This window comes from Clarias gariepinus, chromosome 26 (genome assembly GCF_024256425.1).
Source record: "Clarias gariepinus isolate MV-2021 ecotype Netherlands chromosome 26, CGAR_prim_01v2, whole genome shotgun sequence".
In the NCBI taxonomy this organism is placed as follows: Eukaryota; Metazoa; Chordata; class Actinopteri; order Siluriformes; family Clariidae; genus Clarias; species Clarias gariepinus.
Genome location: NC_071125.1, coordinates 23,998,064 through 24,015,939, shown reverse-complemented (window position 1 = coordinate 24,015,939; position 17,876 = coordinate 23,998,064). Strand labels below are relative to the sequence as shown.

Genomic DNA, 17,876 nt, shown 5'->3' with positions numbered 1-17,876 from the left:
ACCAAGCATGGGGAGAACATGCACACAGACCCCGAGGTGGAGGCGACAGTGCTAACCACTACGACACCATGCCGCCACCAAAAGACACACTATTGTTCTTTTAATTATATTTAACTAGTTTAAGAAATTTAAAAAGTACGATTATTTCCATTATAAATAGGGAATTATGTAGGAATGTTTTTCTTTGCTATAACGTAAGCTACTGTGTATATTAAGCATGTAAGAATTACAATCCTAATCAAGTTGAAGGAATAAAGAAGATATAACAGGCAAAATTCAGGTGTGAAACGATGAAATTATACAATTATCTTTAAAATTTAATAGAGGATATTGAGTGTAGCAAACTTAACAAATAATACGTAAAGACATTTTAACAATAGATAAATAAGAATTACGTATTTAGAATGTTTGATTATTATTAAGTAAGAACGTCTCCTCCTTCTTGGATTGTGTGACGTCACCCCCTAATGACGTCACCTCCATCTGATCAATCAGCGCCCTCCTGTCCTGTCAGCTGCGACTCGGTTCAGTGTGTCGGCTCCGTATTGATTCGGCTCAAAGATCCGACTCCTCGCGCGCGACTCGCTCCTCTTCAGAGTGGAGATTAAAGATGGCGCCGTCACACGTCCTCAGATGCTGCCAGCGGGGTCTGGCTTGGATACCGGTTATATTTATCGCTTTGGTCGTGTGCTGGTCGTATTACGCCTACGTGGTCGAGCTGTGTGTGTGTGAGTATGAAGTTTTCATCAAACTGCTGTGTTTCTGTCAAAAAATAGCCGAAGTGTTCGGGAAGGAAAGGAAGGCAGGAAGTGTCTGCTCTCATACACACACACACACACACAGAGAGAGAGAGAGAGCTCAGATACAAAAATCACGCTCTGCATTTATTTCTCTTTAAACTAAACAGTGATGTTAGAATGAAACGCGGGTCTCTAATGTGTAAACTGTCCTTAAATCTCAATCTTAATCATCATCATCATCAATAAGAACAACAAGAACACAAACAACACGGAATAAAATCAGGATTATTCTTATTAAACTGATATTTTCACTCAGAGTTGATTCTCGATTCGTGAGATTGCGTTAAAAGGTGTCTGCACATGCGCAGTTCTCATCACAGCCAGAGACATGGAAGCTAACTGGCTAATTAACTCACTAACTAAATAACTAACTAACTAGTTATCAAACGGTTAAGAGGAGGGAGTTTAAATTGTACAACCTGTTAATACACAAAATAATCTGTAAAATTCTGACTGAAACCTTATACAGTGTGTGTTATATAACAGAATACAGAGGTTTAAAGCGCTCACCTGTTGCCAGGTAGATTTCCATCATCACACTTTATCTTTTCCTCCTAATAAACACTAAACACACCTCATAACCATGTCAAAGGATATACAATTCTGTTTAATGAAATACCTTTTTTTTTGTTTAAGTATATAAAAACGCAGACTTGTGTTATGATACACATCTTAAACATTTATTTTTATTTTTATATATCGCCCCAGCTGTGTAGTTCTTAAGCAATATTCTTTAAGTAGTGGTTTCACAAATAAAACCCTCATTATGATGAAAAGGTTGATGATTCAACTAATGAAGGTGAATCGTTCTGATGTGTGTGTGTGTGTGTGTGTGTGTTATCAGTGATGTATATCTGTATTTTAATGTATCGCTGCCTATCGATTACGTGATCAGATCAGCCACCTCGGTTACTGCAGGAATACACACGCGTCTACTGTACACACGCGTGACGAGTTCATTCAGTATTTATTGAGCTGAAAAAATGCCAGATTTGAGTCTTGCGTAAAAGATTTGTAAAATAATTGTGAAATAATTTTCTCTTCTCCGCAGTCACGGTGCCGAGTTTTGGAGAAAAAGGTAAGAAACGTTTGACTCATTCGATTCACAAATTAAAATGAGACGTATTGGATTTCTTCTTGTTTCTGTGTTTGTGCTGATCCGAGTTTCCGACTCCTCATTTTGTTTTTTTTTTGTTCTTTTCTCCCTACAGTTATCTACCTGATTGTTTTTCACCTCTCCTTCATCCTGTTCGTCTGGTCGTACTGCAAGACCATCTTCACGAGACCAACGAATCCAACCAAAGAGGTAAACAGAGGAATAAAAACACTGATTTCCTATGAAAACCTGAAAATACAAGATTTAAAGAGAGTCTGTTCTTACTCACGTTTTGAGAAATCAAATCCTTTTCCGATTTCTGTTAATTACAGACAGAATCACATTAATCACAGACGACATTTTGTCAGGCCCCAGTCGTTCAGACTAATCCAATTTATTCTTAGACATATTCCAACTATTTTCTAAAACTGTGTAGCATTAAAGTGTGTGTGTGTGTGTGTGTGTGTGTCAGTTCTGTTTACCTAAAGCCGAGAAGGAGCTTTATGAAAAAGAAGAACGTCCTGAGACGCAGCAGGAGATCCTAAAGCGAGTCGCGAGTGATCTACCGCTGTACACGCGCACCGGCGCTGGAGGTGAGAGAATCGCCGTCACAATCATGAACAATCCGATCAAAATCGAACCAAAAGACATAATAATAAAAAATAAAATAATAATAATAATCCCTCTGTTTAGCCATCCGTTACTGCGACCGCTGCCAGGTGATCAAACCGGACCGGTGCCACCACTGCTCTGCATGCGACATGTGAGTTTAAGCCACGCCCATGCAGACGGCTCGGGGTCTTAGAAAATAGAAAAATAGCAGACATAGACATATAATATTCTAGTGTTAGAGTATTATACTCTATATCGGACATTGGGTTTTTTTTTCAGTTCTTACAGGAAAAGAATCAACTCTGGTGTTAATCATGGTTTGACAGTTAATAAAGATGATTTGTGTGGTTGAGTTCGAGTTATTCGCAGGTTATATTACTCCAATTGTTATTCACTTACGATAGTCACAATACTAACGTCACTAAAGGTAGTCCCGAACTTCCCGGAGCAGTTCGTAAAACCTCAAAAAAGTTCTTCAAATTAAGTCTTGGAAATGAATCTCATACATCAAATATAACCAGTGTCGTCTCTGTGCCTTTAAATCGCGAGGGGAATCCCGGACGCCATTTTGTCTTAGAGTTCACAGTCCAATACAGTGGAAAACAGCTCTGTTTTGTCGAGAATTTTACGAAATTAGGATTATTCACCATCAGGACAGATATACAGGAGAGACATTTTTATCAATCTAGACTAATTCATTGAAACCACTTAGGCCAACTAATTTCTCCCGCACACACACAACACACACACACAATATACCAGACTTGAGAATTTTTTTTACGTTTACTTACACACTGAAACATTACACACTTACACACTGCACATTGTACATAATTGTAAATATCGGTATTTGGTGCACTGCAATGTCTATTTTTTGTTTAATTCAGCGATTTGTTCGCATCTGCAAATGTTCGTAGAACCGCGGTCCGTTCGTAACTTGATTGTTTGTAAAGTTGATAATTTGTTTCGCTTAAAATTTGCATGAAATCATTTCAAATACTGTAAATGTTTTTGAATATTTGCATGGGTTTGTATTCTCGAAACAGGATGCTGTATTGTGTAACAGGATGAAGAAGAGTTTAGTTCGCCTAAGGGTCCTTTGACTGGCTGAAATGACCAAGCAGGGTTTTTTTTTTTTTTTTTTAATTGCTAATATTGTAATATGTGATATTAAAGTACTGTGTGTTCTGTGTACCAGGTGCGTGTTGAAGATGGACCATCACTGCCCGTGGTGAGTGAGAACTCCCTTGTTACAAAAGCAGGTCTCTTGCCGTAATCTTTATTTCTCAATGCTGGAGTTTCCTCTTTTCTCTGACAGGGTTAACAACTGCGTGGGTTTCTCCAATTACAAGTTCTTCATCCTGTTCCTGGCCTACTCGCTGCTCTACTGCCTCTTCATCGCTGCCACCGTGCTGCAGTACTTCATCAAGTTCTGGACAGTGAGTAATAATGCAACCAGGGTGCTCTAACACTCTCTCTCTCTCTCTCTCTCTCTCTCTCTCTCTCTCTCTCTCTCTCTCTCTCACTCTCTTTACCCAGTCAAGCACCTCTGCACCGGTCTTTAGTGTGTGTGTGTCTGGATGTGTTTTTATTTTAAAAATAAAATAAATAAACTGCTAATTAAAATTTAATATCTACAAAAAAATTATGTAAAAACTTAGTGTATTGATATAATAAAACATTTTAATATTAAGTTTATTGATATTAGGGCTGCAATGAAGCGTCCATATAATGGATTAGATAAGTTTGTTTGTGAGGAAGCACTTTAAAGAAACAGCTGATAAAACGTTGTTCTGCGTGTTGTGTGTAAGTTAAATGTCTCAACGCAGCACAAGCATCTCTGAACATCCTCTCAGTCTGACCTCAGAACGCCGAGCGATCAGCCACAGTGAGTTTAGTCACGTACACACGCCGTCACTCCTGGTTTTCTCCAGAGTGGATGTTAACGGCTGGTCTGACAACGCTGCTCTCCTGTACATTGGCCAGTGGTAAACAGTTTGTTTTTGCGTGTCTAGACGTTTGCATCTCCACATCGCAGAGTTAAAGTGTGAAACAGCTGCTTCCTGAACAGATAAATGATAAAAATGAGTCATAAACACGTGAGCCTTTTCAGAAGAATCCAGCTGATGTTAATTATATTTATAGATTAAATTGTTACTTGTTTTTATTTTAAGTTTTTTTTTTTGTCCCATGAAGAGGCACAGCAATTTATTTACTTATTTATTTTAATAAGTATTTCTTAGTTATTTTGTGTTTGTAGTTTTTATTTATTTATTTACCCTTTTGAAACCTCTATAATTCGTATCGTGACGTGGGCGTGAGATGGTGACGTGTCCGTGCTGTAACTCTGTCTTGTGCTCTCGTCCTTTCCTCCTGTCTTCCTGTCTAACACTCTGTCTCTGTTTGCACGAAGCTTTGTCGGAGGAAATCGGCAGAGAATTGTCCGAAGGTAATCACCGGCGTTAGCGCCGATTGTTGAGTAGTGTGTTTGCGCCAGCATGGAAAATCCAATTATATAAATAAAATACCATTTCATCACATATCACTTACTTAAAAATATATATATAAAAATGTCTGCTTGTCTGAGTGCGTGCTATCTGTTAGGGTTGCATGATTAATCTTGTGGTCCTGTCAACTTTAATATTTTCTTTCTAAAACTAAGTTTTTCTACATCTTTGCTTCTTTATTATTTATTCATTCGTTTATTTTTTTTATTTCTTTTTAACCCTAAAATGTTACTTAAACCCACAGGTGGCTTCTTTCAGAAAGTTTTGAGAATGACACATATTAATTTTCACTAAGTCTGCTGCTTTAGTGTTTTTAGATCTTTTGTGTCAGATGTTACGCTGGTAAACTGAAGTATAATTACAAGTATTTCATAAGAGTCACAGGCTTTTATTGACATTTACATTAAATTTATAGAGAGTCAATATTCTTCTTCTTCTTGTCAAGACCTCAGTAATTCACCCTGAAATGCTGTCAATCAACTTCTGGGCCACACCCTGACTGATGGCGCAGCCCATTCTTACATCATCAGTACTTGGAGTTTTTGTGGGTTTTTGTTTTTCCTTCCGCCTCTTGAGGATCAGCAACAAGTTCTCAATTAGTTTAAGGTCTGTGGAGTTTCCTGGACATGGACCCAAAATGTCCATGTTTTGTTCCCGGAGACACTTAGTGATCACTTCTGCCTCATGGTGAGGAGCTCCATCACGCTGGTAAACGCAATGTTCATCACCAGCCTGTTCTTGGTTTTTTGGGAGAAGTCGCTCTCAGAGAATGTTTTTGTTCCGTTCTCTATTCATGGCCGTGTTCTTAGAACTCTTTTTAGTCCTGTTTTTGAATCGTTTGGGGGCTTTAAAATAAACTTTTAAAAAAAGATTTCCTAGTTTTTTTTTTTTATATATATATATGTTTTATCCATGATGATAATGAACATGTGCACGCCCTTGTTTACATTTATTTCCACCATTATTGTCTTTTCATTATTGATGTGCTTGTTTATTGCATCTCCTTATTTATTTATTTGTTGTTAGTGGACATCACGCCGCTCTGTGATTCGTGTGTTTCATTCTTGTCGATGCTGATCCCATCTCACAAACTCTTTTTCTCTCTCTCTCTATTCAGAGTGAGCTGCCCGACTCTCACGCCAAATTCCACGTGCTGTTCCTCTTTTTCGTGGCCGCTATGTTCTGCATCAGCATCCTCTCACTTTTCACTTATCACCTGTGGCTCGTAGGAAAGAACAGATCCACGATAGGTAAAGCTCTCGGATCTCCCTACGTCCCCGTTTATTTTTGCACGGTTGTGTGTTGAAACATGACCCATCTTCTCTTTTCCTCAGAGGCGTTTCGAGCGCCTGTCTTCAGGAACGGACCGGATAAGCATGGGTTCTCTTTGGGCTTCAGCAAGAACATCGCTCAGGTGTTTGGAGACCAGAAACGGTTCTGGCTGCTGCCGGTGTTCACCAGGTGAACACACACTCTCGCTCACTCACTGGCAGGGAATTTCTTCTTTCAGAATTGATTATGGATCTAATAAATTTTTTTTGTTCCTGTGTAGTCAGGGGGACGGGCTCACGTTTCCCACGCGGCTGGTCGTCACTGATCCGGAGCAGCCGACTGTCGTCGTACATCCTGACCATCTGAGCCAGAGGTGAGGTGCAGTTTCACATTTCCACCACTCGGTGGCACTGTTACACAAAATCTAACATTTTAAACATTTTTACATAATATACATGCAATCTCTTGGATGGAAAATGTACTTTTTTTGATGGTAAATTGACTTTCGAACAATTGCTTTATTTATTTGGTTTGTTTAGCTCCGGCCCTGATTTTTATTCAAATAAAAACATCCGTCTAACATCTCATGCTCTCCAACCACTGTAAATACTTTAACATCTTTAAAACAACCTTAATGAGCCACTTGCACCAGGCACTAAGCGTCTTCTCAGTTGTGGGCGTGGCCTGCAGTGCCAGATTTTATTTTTTTTAGTTATAGTGAAAAGAATTTGACTATTTAAGTGCATATTTAATAACGCACTCATCAACATGACGAAAGCAGTTTTAAAGAAGTTATTAATCCCTGGTTTATTATAAACATGGTTTTGTTTTTTCGAAAAGTTACAAAAATGTTTGCGTATGCTGTCAGTTAAAAGACAATCGGATTTGGGACAAAATCAGATCCTGAAGGTCAGACTTGGGAATCGGGAAATCAAACGAGATGAGGGTATTGCTATCACTCTTTTAGTTTTCTTTAATTTGATTTAATCTATGGAAGTCCATAGATTATTGAGGCACTGAGGACCTAATCAAAATATCACATCACAATATGTCTCTTAAAAGTAATTTTATTAAAAACTGTTTGATGCAGCATGATGAATAAAACTCGTACAATTGATTAGTTAAAATCACAGTCCATGCTGTAGTGCATTTCTGCACCATAGAAAATCAGTTGGAAAAGTTTGTATTTTCTGGAGATTAAATTTTCCTGGAGCTCGAACATGATGCGTGGAGGTGACGTTCTTCCGTCTCTCCTTTGTTTTTCAAATTTCCTTTGGCCCACGTTATCCCTGCGAACACCAGCAGAGGGCGAATTGTGCACCATCTTCACACCCTGGCCCTGTTCTCTTGTCTCATCCGTGGACCATCTGCTTCTCCACAATATGAGAGGGAGAGTAAGAGCTCTGCCTGGATGTCCCTCCTGTTCATGGTTAACACGTGCTTAGATCACACGCAGGCTTGGAGCACTAAAGGGATGATCACGGTGTTCCAAGAACTGTACAAACACCAGCATGGAACTTAAACTCGGCTGTAAACGAGTCGACGTTTGTCCTAGTGGGGAACCTGTTCAACTGGACCATTACAACATAAGAGCAGTCTCGGGTCAAAGCTCGTCCTGTCTCTTATGCTGATCTCACGAGGATTTTGACACATTTGAAGTTCAGACCTGAGGACGGCATGTGTGGGTTTTTTTTGTTTGTTTTTGTTTGTTTTTTTTCCTGCAGGAAGTGTCTCTGCCATCTTCATGTCTCCAGTTCCTAAAAGCCCAAGCTCAGACTTAATGATGATCCTGAACACACTGCCTCGGTGCAATTGAACTTCACATATGATGCGTAAGGTTCCTGTTCTTACCCCAAGTCCCCAGAGGCCGTGTTTCTCATGTGTATTTTTCCAGTTCCACAGAACTTTCTCTTGAATAGGGTCATTGTTTTATCCAGGGAGTCTGGAACTTTCTTCAGGCCTGAATATCTCTGTGAAAGCGTCTGTCTAATCGTACAAAGTGATGAGATCATGGTCGCAAAAAAAAAAAACGGGATGAGGGCGGTTGCTGGACTCGCTTACGAGGCGCCACATCACTCGCGGGTCTGTCATGTCACTCGCGGAATCCACCACGTGCATTAGCTTCCGGGCAAACCCTGACGCTGGACGTGTCTAATATTTTGTCTGTGCCGTGTCATATTTTTAAAGACTCTACTCCATCACATTGTCAAGCATCTTTGACGGTTCAGAGACACACACACACACACACACACACACACACACGGGTCGTTACACACAAACAACAGGCTGTGTTTTGTGTGTGTGGTGTTTATTGAAGCCCAAATTAAAAGCAGAGTAAAGATTCCAACGTAATTGTTTACCCGGACGCTGATCTGATAAGACGTGTGTTTAGACGTGCTCAGAGCATTACACAGCATGTGCGGTTTGGCTCACTGTCACTTTTTTAATCTGCTGGAAATGTAACAAGAAGACGACGTTTTTATTTGTTTTTCCCAAATTTGGATTTTTCAGTTCGACGCCTCATCGTTTCTGGTAAAACCCGCCTACTTCGTTACGATTAGTTTCAAGGATTCAGTCTCGTCTCTGATTGGTTAGATCCTTTACTGCATTTGTGAAACGTGAGCCAATCAGAGCGCATGAAAGTAAAGACAGACGGGGAGGCTTGTTCTCGTTTATTTTAGGAACGGAAGCTAAACTTTCTCTTTTTTTTTTTTTTTTTTTTTTACAAACATGGGGAGAATATAGAGAGTGTTTTACATGGCTAATATATTTACCTTTTAAACAGATTATCCTACACTGGAAAAGTATTGAGCTTATTATTGTCTTGGAAAGCACGTGGACACTTATTAGAGGAAAAAGTAGAACACAGAGTCCTCCTGGAAAACAATGATTTCTCGTCCCTGTGCTCGTCTGTAAATGCACGCACGTCTGCACGTGCTTTTGTTCTCACGCTGCCTTTACCGGACAACACTGAGGCGCTTTTCTAATTTTTTTCCACAGACTGTACATAAATATATATTTTTTAAAACAGGAAGTTTTAATTGCGTCTCCTTCACTTTATGATTCAATGTAATTTCTTTAAGAATACTGTACTGCAAAGGAGGCTTTAGCGGAATCACTTATAATACGAGACCAGTAGAGTTTAGCCGCAGGAGCCGCACAAGCACACCGTCAGATAAGTTTCATAGAAAAGTTCAGTTTTCAGGCTGAACATCTCTTAAATCAGAACTAATAAACATAGCCACAGTCGGGGTAAATACACGTCCGAAATGCAGGGTAGCGCAGAGGAAAACACTACGTTTCCAGAGTGTTTCAAGTGGAACGTAATTATTAGAGGAGAGGAGAGGGAACGGCACAAAGGTTTACAACCCCGTCTCGTTCATATCGGATCAGACAGTGTTTTTATTAAACATTCTCCTGCCCAGTTTAGATTCTATTAAAGTTTAGATTAAAGTTAGTTTCTGACGTCTACAGTAGATATTCTAGATCAGAACTGGAATCTTTGCCTATTTAAAGCAATCTTTCTCACGGTCTAGATCATGTGAATGTTGTTAACGCTGTAGTTTTTTTTTTTTTTTCGTTTTCCCGTGTAACCACGAGTCTTTTGTTCTAATTGAACCCAAACCTTTTTCTAAGTAGATGTTGATGTTTCACGTCTCTTAATAAGAGGTTGAGGATAAAATAAAGTCTTGGTTATAAGCAGCGAATTGAAACAAATTTAAAGCAATTAAAGTCAATTTAAAGACCTCCTGTGTTGTACGATTTCTTCTTCTTATTAGACTCAGACCTGATTTCAATACAATTGCGAAATCCTGTTCTTGAACGGAAGACTCCAGGTTATAAAATGAGTAAATTTGTTTATTAGCTCCAGGCTGTGGCTCTCGGTACTGCGTTCACTTTACAAGAGTTCTTTAAATAGTTTCGTATTTACTACACACAGTCATTTCTTTGAGCGAGTGAAGCTGTTTATTGAAGCTGATTTCCATCTCGCACAACGTTTAGACCCAGCTTGTGTTTGTTTTTTTTAACTGTAGTTACTTTCCCCAGTCATAACTTTTTTTTTTTTTTTTTTTTGGGATCGTTAAGCCGACTGTACTCAATGCATGTGAATAATCCAGTTTAGGGTTTTGTCCAGTTCTCTAAATTAAAATAAAATCATGTTTCCCTGAACAGTGTTGAAGCTGAGCAGTGCAGTCCCCTGAGTGAGTCTCAGAAACATCTGCTCAATAACGAGCTCCAGCATGATCACACCGTCACTGCAGCTGTAAAGTCTGGTGAGTCCTTGGCCTGTTTTTGGATTTTATGCACAACATGTTTGTTTGTAGTTTGTGTGTTTTTTCAGTTAAAATGTGGGATGTTGTGTCCAGATCACAGCACCGGAGTCTAACTAAACCCCGAGGTGTTAGTTACTATTGTTACGATCTCAGCTTATTTATTTATAGAGATAATTACAGGAAACCTGGCACTTGGCACTTGGAAAGAACTTAAAGGGAAGAGTAATTGTCCAGTTTCCTCTTCACCTGCTCTCTCTACGCAGCTTGGCGCAGGGTGTTTGTTTTGTTTTTTGTTTTTTTTTATACTAGATGCCCTGCCCAACACAATCTAAACATTTTATCTGGGCTTGGCGCCACCACTTTGGGGAATTAACTGGGACTCGAACCCGGGCTTTACACACGCCTGGCACGACACCACGTACCCCTGAGCCACCGTGAACCACCCTCATACGTTTCTGTTTAAACTTTCATTAACATCATGTTTTTATTGTAATTTTTTTTAATATGGGTACCAATATTTATGCAGTTGCCAGAATTATTTAACACGCACATGCTTTTTTTTTTTTTTTTTTTCCCAGGTGAAGGCGACAGTGACTGTGTCACAGTTTCCATGCCGACCGAGTCCTAGCCAGGTGAGCATCCTTTCTCGGCGTGTTCTCTCCCGAGGAGGCGGGGTTTGTGAGACGTGATTGACATGCTCTCGTGTCCTCGTTTAGGGTGAGACTCTGGAGGAGAAACACAGCCATCGAATGAATGTGATGCCTTAAACAACTCCATCACCTCTGCAGCAACGCGCGTGTCCACGTGCGCGTCCGTCCAACGTGCGGAGAAATCCTGATCGCGCATCTTATCCTCTTTTTTTTTTTTTTTTTATCACAACAGTCGCACATTTTATCCTAACACTCGCTCATGAACTTGGAGTAACGCAGTAATGCGACTCCTAATTTACGACCGTTTGTTGTTTACCAGAAAACGAACTGCGCACTACCGGAGTATTGCTCGGGGTGTCCGATCTCCCCCGGCGGTATCTGATCTGATGTTTACAAAGCGGCGAGAGATCTCAAGAGCTACAGCCATTTAACATCCCCGCTCCACTCGGCTCCGGCTGGGGTTTTTGGGTTTTTGTTTTTTTGTTTTGTTTTTAAGGTAAACTTATCAAGCAGACGTGTGTCAGTTGTGTTGCATCCAACCAATTATTTTGTTTTGGTTTGTTTTGTACTTATTTTTATTATTATTATTATTTTCCGGTATAATGTGTGTGAAGTTGAGGTCATGGGAGATCGCATTTTTGCACATCGTCTTTTCAGTTAGCGAACATTTCAATGAAAATTGAAATACACACACTTTATAATTCTTGCTCATCAGAAACGAGCCGTTGTGTCACGCCGGTGTTATTCGATAGCGTAACACTATTACAGGAGTAACAAAACAGTGAAGGTTTTGACCAAATATTAAAACACACACACGTTCTTTTAAACAGTGACGAAACTGGACGCTCCTGATGATGCAGTTGTTTATTTCGTCTTCTTAAGAGTTTCTGTTGTTGTTTATTAATTATAATTAATTATATACGAAATGATACCTCCAGTGTTGGAACGTTTCACCATAATCACTTTTTCTTCTATTTTAATTAATTAAACAGTATTGAATATTTTCTGGTAGTATTGATTATTATCATCACAATATACATTAACAAGCCTTTTTATCGGGTTAAACATTTACTCAACACAGGAACATGTCGTCTCGTTACATTTAAGATTTCGAGTCTCAGATTGAAACCAGTTGTTCTTATCATGAGTAAAATCCCTAAAAAACACAGGAGGGAAAAAAGCTATTTAAAAAAATCAAAAGAACTTTCAGCTGGACCTGCTGTGGAACGTCCACAACACTCATCTGTTCGTGTTTATTGTATGAGTCACGTGTCATTTGTAGCGGCGAGTCGCTTGATTCGAGCTTTAGATCAGGCAGAGTGACGGTGATGTTTCATGATAATGAGCCTCATGTTTTATTAAATCAAATACAATTTTCGTCAAAATTCGTTTTCTTATCTAAACCGAGCCACGTTGAAAGTTTACGTTAATGAAGCAACAAGCCGCTTAGGAGACGAGTCTTTCTGAGCCAAGTCACATGATCTGTCTTGCTGGGGAGAGGAAGGAGCCTAAACTCCCCACACGAGGATTTAACACTTCCTAACAGGATACCAGTTTTCCAGCTGCTTCTGCATGGATTCCATTAAAAGCCTGTTGATGATGTCACAAGAAGCGGAGACAAGTGTGGGGAAAAAAGTTTTCTCTATGTTATGACTTTAACAGTTTGAATCCTTTTTTTTTTTTATGTACAAAACGCATTAGAATCTAATGTAATCCAGTGTTTTCCTTTACACGTGAAACGAGGAAAGGTCTGTCCTAATTTTGGGGTTAACGCCCCTTGTGTTGCTGAACGTAGAATTTCTACGAAACCACCCCCCCGACCCCACCCACCCACACACACAAACAATTATGTACATGTCCCGATGTCAGTAACAACAGGAACCCATCAGTCACTTTCCTTTATAGCTAATTGTCAGAAGGCCATCTGTTTGAAATCAATCCCCTCCAAAAATATTGGAACAGCAAGACCTTCCGGCTTTTTTTTTTTTTTTTTGTCATTTTTTCTTGCTTAAACATGAGACGATCAGAATGTGATCTTTTATTAATGTTTTGAATAATCTTTCCTAATATCTACTTCTGGATGTGTTAAGAAACATGACCCCTTTTAATGGCATGACACACAATCATCGTTTAAGCAAAAATACTGGAACAGATTATCCTAAAGTTGCACATCTCTGGTTTGTTATAACGTCATCAAGCTGGTGAAACTCTGACATCATCGAACTGTTCATTCTTTTCCAGGCTTGAAGCACAGCTTCTCCTGAATGTTGTGTGTTTTGGGGATCGTCCGGTTCAGTCTCCTCTTCAGGAGGCGTGATGCTCCTCAATAGGGTTAAAGTCACCTGATTGACTTGTCCAGTCTAAAACCCTTCCACTTTTTACCCTTGGTATGACCGCCTGTGTCGTGTCCCGTTGTCTTGCATGAGGATGTTAGATCGGACTCACTTTTCTATAAATTATCAGACAGGATGTTTCTGTAGCCTTCTGAATTCATTCTGCTGCTTCATCATCAGTAGTAATGATCAGTGAGAAGCCCGAACCATGACACGATCCAGGACACCCATCACCCTAATGTCCTGGATCTTCAGCAGATCCTTTCTTTCTCCACACTTTGACTTTTACATCACCTGGGTAGTGGCTCAACCTTTTGAGCTCTTTATGAATTCCACTCTGATCTTCTGACTCTCACTGCTGTTGAGACAATGACATCATGTGGTGTGGTCTTGGAGAGCAGAAATATAAAGTCTTCTAATTGTGGATTGTTGGACATTTTAAACTAAAAGGTTGCCATGTTCTGATTTTTTTTATTTTTTTGTTAAAGACGCGTCTAGATGCAAATAACTAAGCAAGAATCCTGATCTGTGTTTACTTTTTCATCTCAAGCCCGTATGTCTTCAGTGTAGACCGCGCTGTTCCAATACTTCTGGAGGTCGTGTGTGTGTAGTGTAACTGCTCTAAAGAATACAAAACTTAGGAAAGTGACAGTTTTTTTTTTTAATGCGGTTTGTCCTGAACACAGCGTATCCCATGCTAATGCTAACGTTTCTTCATAAATATAAAACATAAACGCATTAACATTCACATGCAAAAACTATCTTCAATTTTTTTTTAATAAACTGAATTCGACAGCCCAAGTTCACAAAGTTTTATTATTATAAATGGCACAAGTGAAGAGTTTACAGTTTTTAATATTCAGGCTTCAGAAAATGATTAAAACCCGAATCAACAGTTTTCTAAAATAATAAAAAATATATATATATTTAATTAGTCCAATCTGTCTCTTTGTTTGCACTAAACATTTTACACTTCATATTCTATTCACTTCAGTATTGATCACTTGTAAAAAATAATTAATTAGTGATGTGTAAATAATTTCTGTACCAAATAAAATGTTCAATGTATTAAAAAATTTGTCTAAAAGATTTGACGTTTTTATGAATATTCATAAGCTGCTTGTCTTATGGAAAAATTAGTTTATATTTAGGTTTAGATTTATATTTTACTTCGACTGTGTTCAGTTGTACAGTTGAGAGCGAGAGTTTGCAAACCCTGCTCGTGAGTGTATAATGCGTTTGATTTATCCTTATATTAAATGTTTTATTTTTGTTGCTTTTTCTCATACTTGCATCCATGTACAACTTTTTTTTTCTTTTTTTTTTTCTGCATCTCATTTGGTTTCCGCCATAGCTCGGTGATTTAGTGGTTTAGAGCCTGCGGTGTCCTTGATTCCCTCTGATTGAGTGATTGATAATTCGATTTGAACTCGAGCTCAAACTCTCTCATCATTGTGTTTTAAATAGCATTAACTAAAACAGATGTTTTCTACATCAAACATTTAACGACTAGAGCAGATCCAAACAAGTTTGTAGGATTGGAGTCGTCATTAATTATCTACTGTTTAAATATAATAAAACCTCAGGGTCATGCTTTGTTTTGTTCATAATGTGAGCTTTGTGTGTTTTATGAGTCTACAATACAATGCAGTTTGATTAGATTTAGTTGCCTCTTCAGTCTGGTGCAGGCCTGCAGTGAATTCACTGATGATGTAGAAGTTGGACTGTTTAAAAGATACATGATTGGTCTTTTATTCTACAAGTTTTTTTTTTTTTTTTACTTTAATCATTTAAGATCATTACATGGATTCAGTTCATTTGCTGCCTAGTAAAGCTTTGTTGCTCCCTAATGATGGTGATTTACTGAACAAAAAAATTCATTCATGCTAGTAAATATCATGATTAATTTGTGTCGTTTTATTTTGTTACTTTTTTTTTTTTGTAAAATAAAAAAAAAAATAATAATCCACCCAGAAATTGAAGGGGATGCTAACTTTTGCACTCATCTGTACACACCAGGCTCGCCGGGTTTAAGACCCGACCCCTGGTCGTTTAAGGCTGCTGTGTTGTTTCTTTTGCCAAATAAAGGGCTGAATTTCGGAGCTGCGAGTATTCATGGCGGGATGTTCCCTCTGTGCGCTCACGCTGAAGCACCGAATCGTCTTTTGGTTTAGTTTTTCCGTCCTCTGTTTATCAGACGTCTTCTCGTCCTCCGTGTCCGTGCTGTCTGGTATTCCTCTGCTGGTGCTCGGCATGTTTATTTATTTTCTCGCCATCCGGTCGGATTGAATATTAATTATTACAGGGTTCTTTAGTATCCAAAGTGCAACTGTGTTTTAGAAGGTGTGTGTGTGTGTGTGTGTGTGTGATGAGTATCACTGGCTCGTATCCACCCAGAGAAACAAATAAGGTGGTCGTTAACAGAACCATGCGTTTACATTAGCACGCCGCAGTGTTTGTGTGTGTGTGTTTGCTTTCTACATGCGCGTGCAAAAGCTTCCTCGATTCTATGCAAACGAGCTACGACGCGACAAATCTAATCGATTGGCCCGATTTCCATCCCCAAAGACCCGGTCCTGTGGCGCGACTTTTCTTTTCACACTAAAGCTTAGAACCGTCCTGTACTAATTTCCTGCTGTACAAACGCGTAGAGAGACCGTTTGTGCCTCAGTTAGCTTGTTGTCTAGTCTAATCTGATCTGAGGAGGAGGAAGCTGATGCAGAGTCAAGCGAGCAGCAGGTAAATCACATAATGCATTTTAACTCTGATTAATCGTGCTATTTAGTTTGGGTTGAAGTTTTACAGTTTTTTAAAGAGAATCAGCCAGAACGTTCCAACACACCGCATTCTGTCGTTTCCCCTCGTTCCCCCGGGCAGTTCTGACTTCTCGGGGCATGACTCGACAAGACCTCTGGGTGGGTGTGAGTGTGTGTGTTGGCACCAGGAAGTTGGCAGCGAATCCAATGCTGAGGGGCGGGGCCTCCCTGGATCAGACTTGATGTCGCCGTAGTCTGGACATGCATGATTCCACACACACTTAGAGAGAAAGAGAGAGATCATTGTTTTCTAACACACACACACACTTGTGTATCTCAGACCACACAGTGACTGCAACTTCATGTCACACACCTGATCTAGTTCAGAAACACTAAACGTGTGTATTTTTCTATGAATCCGAACCTAAAGAGTCGTTATGTGAGGCTGTATGATGGAGCCGTGTAGTGTTTATTTATTTATTTATTTTTTAATTCCCCAGATTAAAAGCTTTAAACACCTTTTTGTGACCTGATCTTTTTTATTTTCCCTAAACGCTGCCGTAAAGTTGCCCTGAAGCTAAAAATGTTCAAACCAGGTCATTGCTCAGTTTTTTTTCTTTTTTTTTCTACATCACAGCACTGATCTTTTTGGGTTTTTTTTTTTTGTTTAAAAAATGTTTTCTTTCTTTTCCACCTTTAGAAGCCATACTGAATTCTCAACTCTGTGAGCTTTGTGTACTCTTACCTTGGACCATTTTTTTATTTATTTAATTTTTAACAAAAAATTTTAAAGAGAAAATGGAAAAACACTTTAAAGCTAAAGTAGCTTAAAGTATTTATACCCTGCTGATTGTTTTTCAATTTTGTGTTTATTTTTCTCATCTGATTAATTTGAATCTTAATATTTTGTGAATAAAATACTTGCTTACTATGTGACATGACTAAAAATAAACGTGCTTTTCTAGAATGTGTGTGTGTGTGTGTGTGTGTGATCACACATCCACCGAGACCCTGAACTTGGTCAACTGTTCATCTCACTAACTCTCGGGACACTGAACTCTTCTTACACATCAGAAGTGAGGAATGTCAAACACACACAAATTCCTACTGCTGTCTTCCTCCTTTTTTTTTTTTTTTTTTTTTTTTAGGTCAATGTACTGTAGTAAAGTACCTGAAGTTCTGCCTCAGTAAATCATACTGACCTTTGATACATCTGCATTAACACGTACTGCACCGTGTCGAATCCTCTCCAGCACTTCCTGTGTTATTATAGGGTGTGAAGGGCCCTATAGTTTTTTTTTTGTTTTTTTTCGAGCAGAGAGGTTGGAATCTGCTGCTGTTAGGATGCCTGAGAGTCTGGGCCCCGGGCGGGGCAAGGGGCGCCCACAAGAGATTTTGCTGCATAGCTCATACACACTTTTACGTAGATACACGAAAATCGGTACACATTTAGAGCTTCACAAAAGCGTACCGATGGATTTTGATCTACTCCTTCTAGGGAATTTATACATCGTCACCAGACTGGGCCGATGTGATCTAAAGACATCCAAGATGCTAAATTGTAGAGGGATTTTTG

General features: G+C 39.2%; 1 protein-coding gene across 1 annotated transcript; it reads left to right on the top strand.

Annotated features, from left to right (window-relative positions):
• Nucleotides 1–610: 610 nt before the first annotated feature.
• On the top strand, nucleotides 611–12,215 carry zdhhc20b (zinc finger DHHC-type palmitoyltransferase 20b). The gene is made up of 13 exons (XM_053487960.1): nucleotides 611–728; nucleotides 1,852–1,878; nucleotides 2,012–2,106; nucleotides 2,369–2,489; nucleotides 2,590–2,659; nucleotides 3,707–3,739; nucleotides 3,827–3,947; nucleotides 6,133–6,265; nucleotides 6,350–6,476; nucleotides 6,568–6,660; nucleotides 10,461–10,561; nucleotides 11,140–11,193; nucleotides 11,278–12,215. The coding sequence occupies exons 1-12, from the start codon at nucleotides 611–613 to the stop codon at nucleotides 11,187–11,189; spliced, it is 1,089 nt and encodes a 362-aa protein (XP_053343935.1). The 3' UTR covers nucleotides 11,190–11,193; nucleotides 11,278–12,215.
• Nucleotides 12,216–17,876: the final 5,661 nt, after the last annotated feature.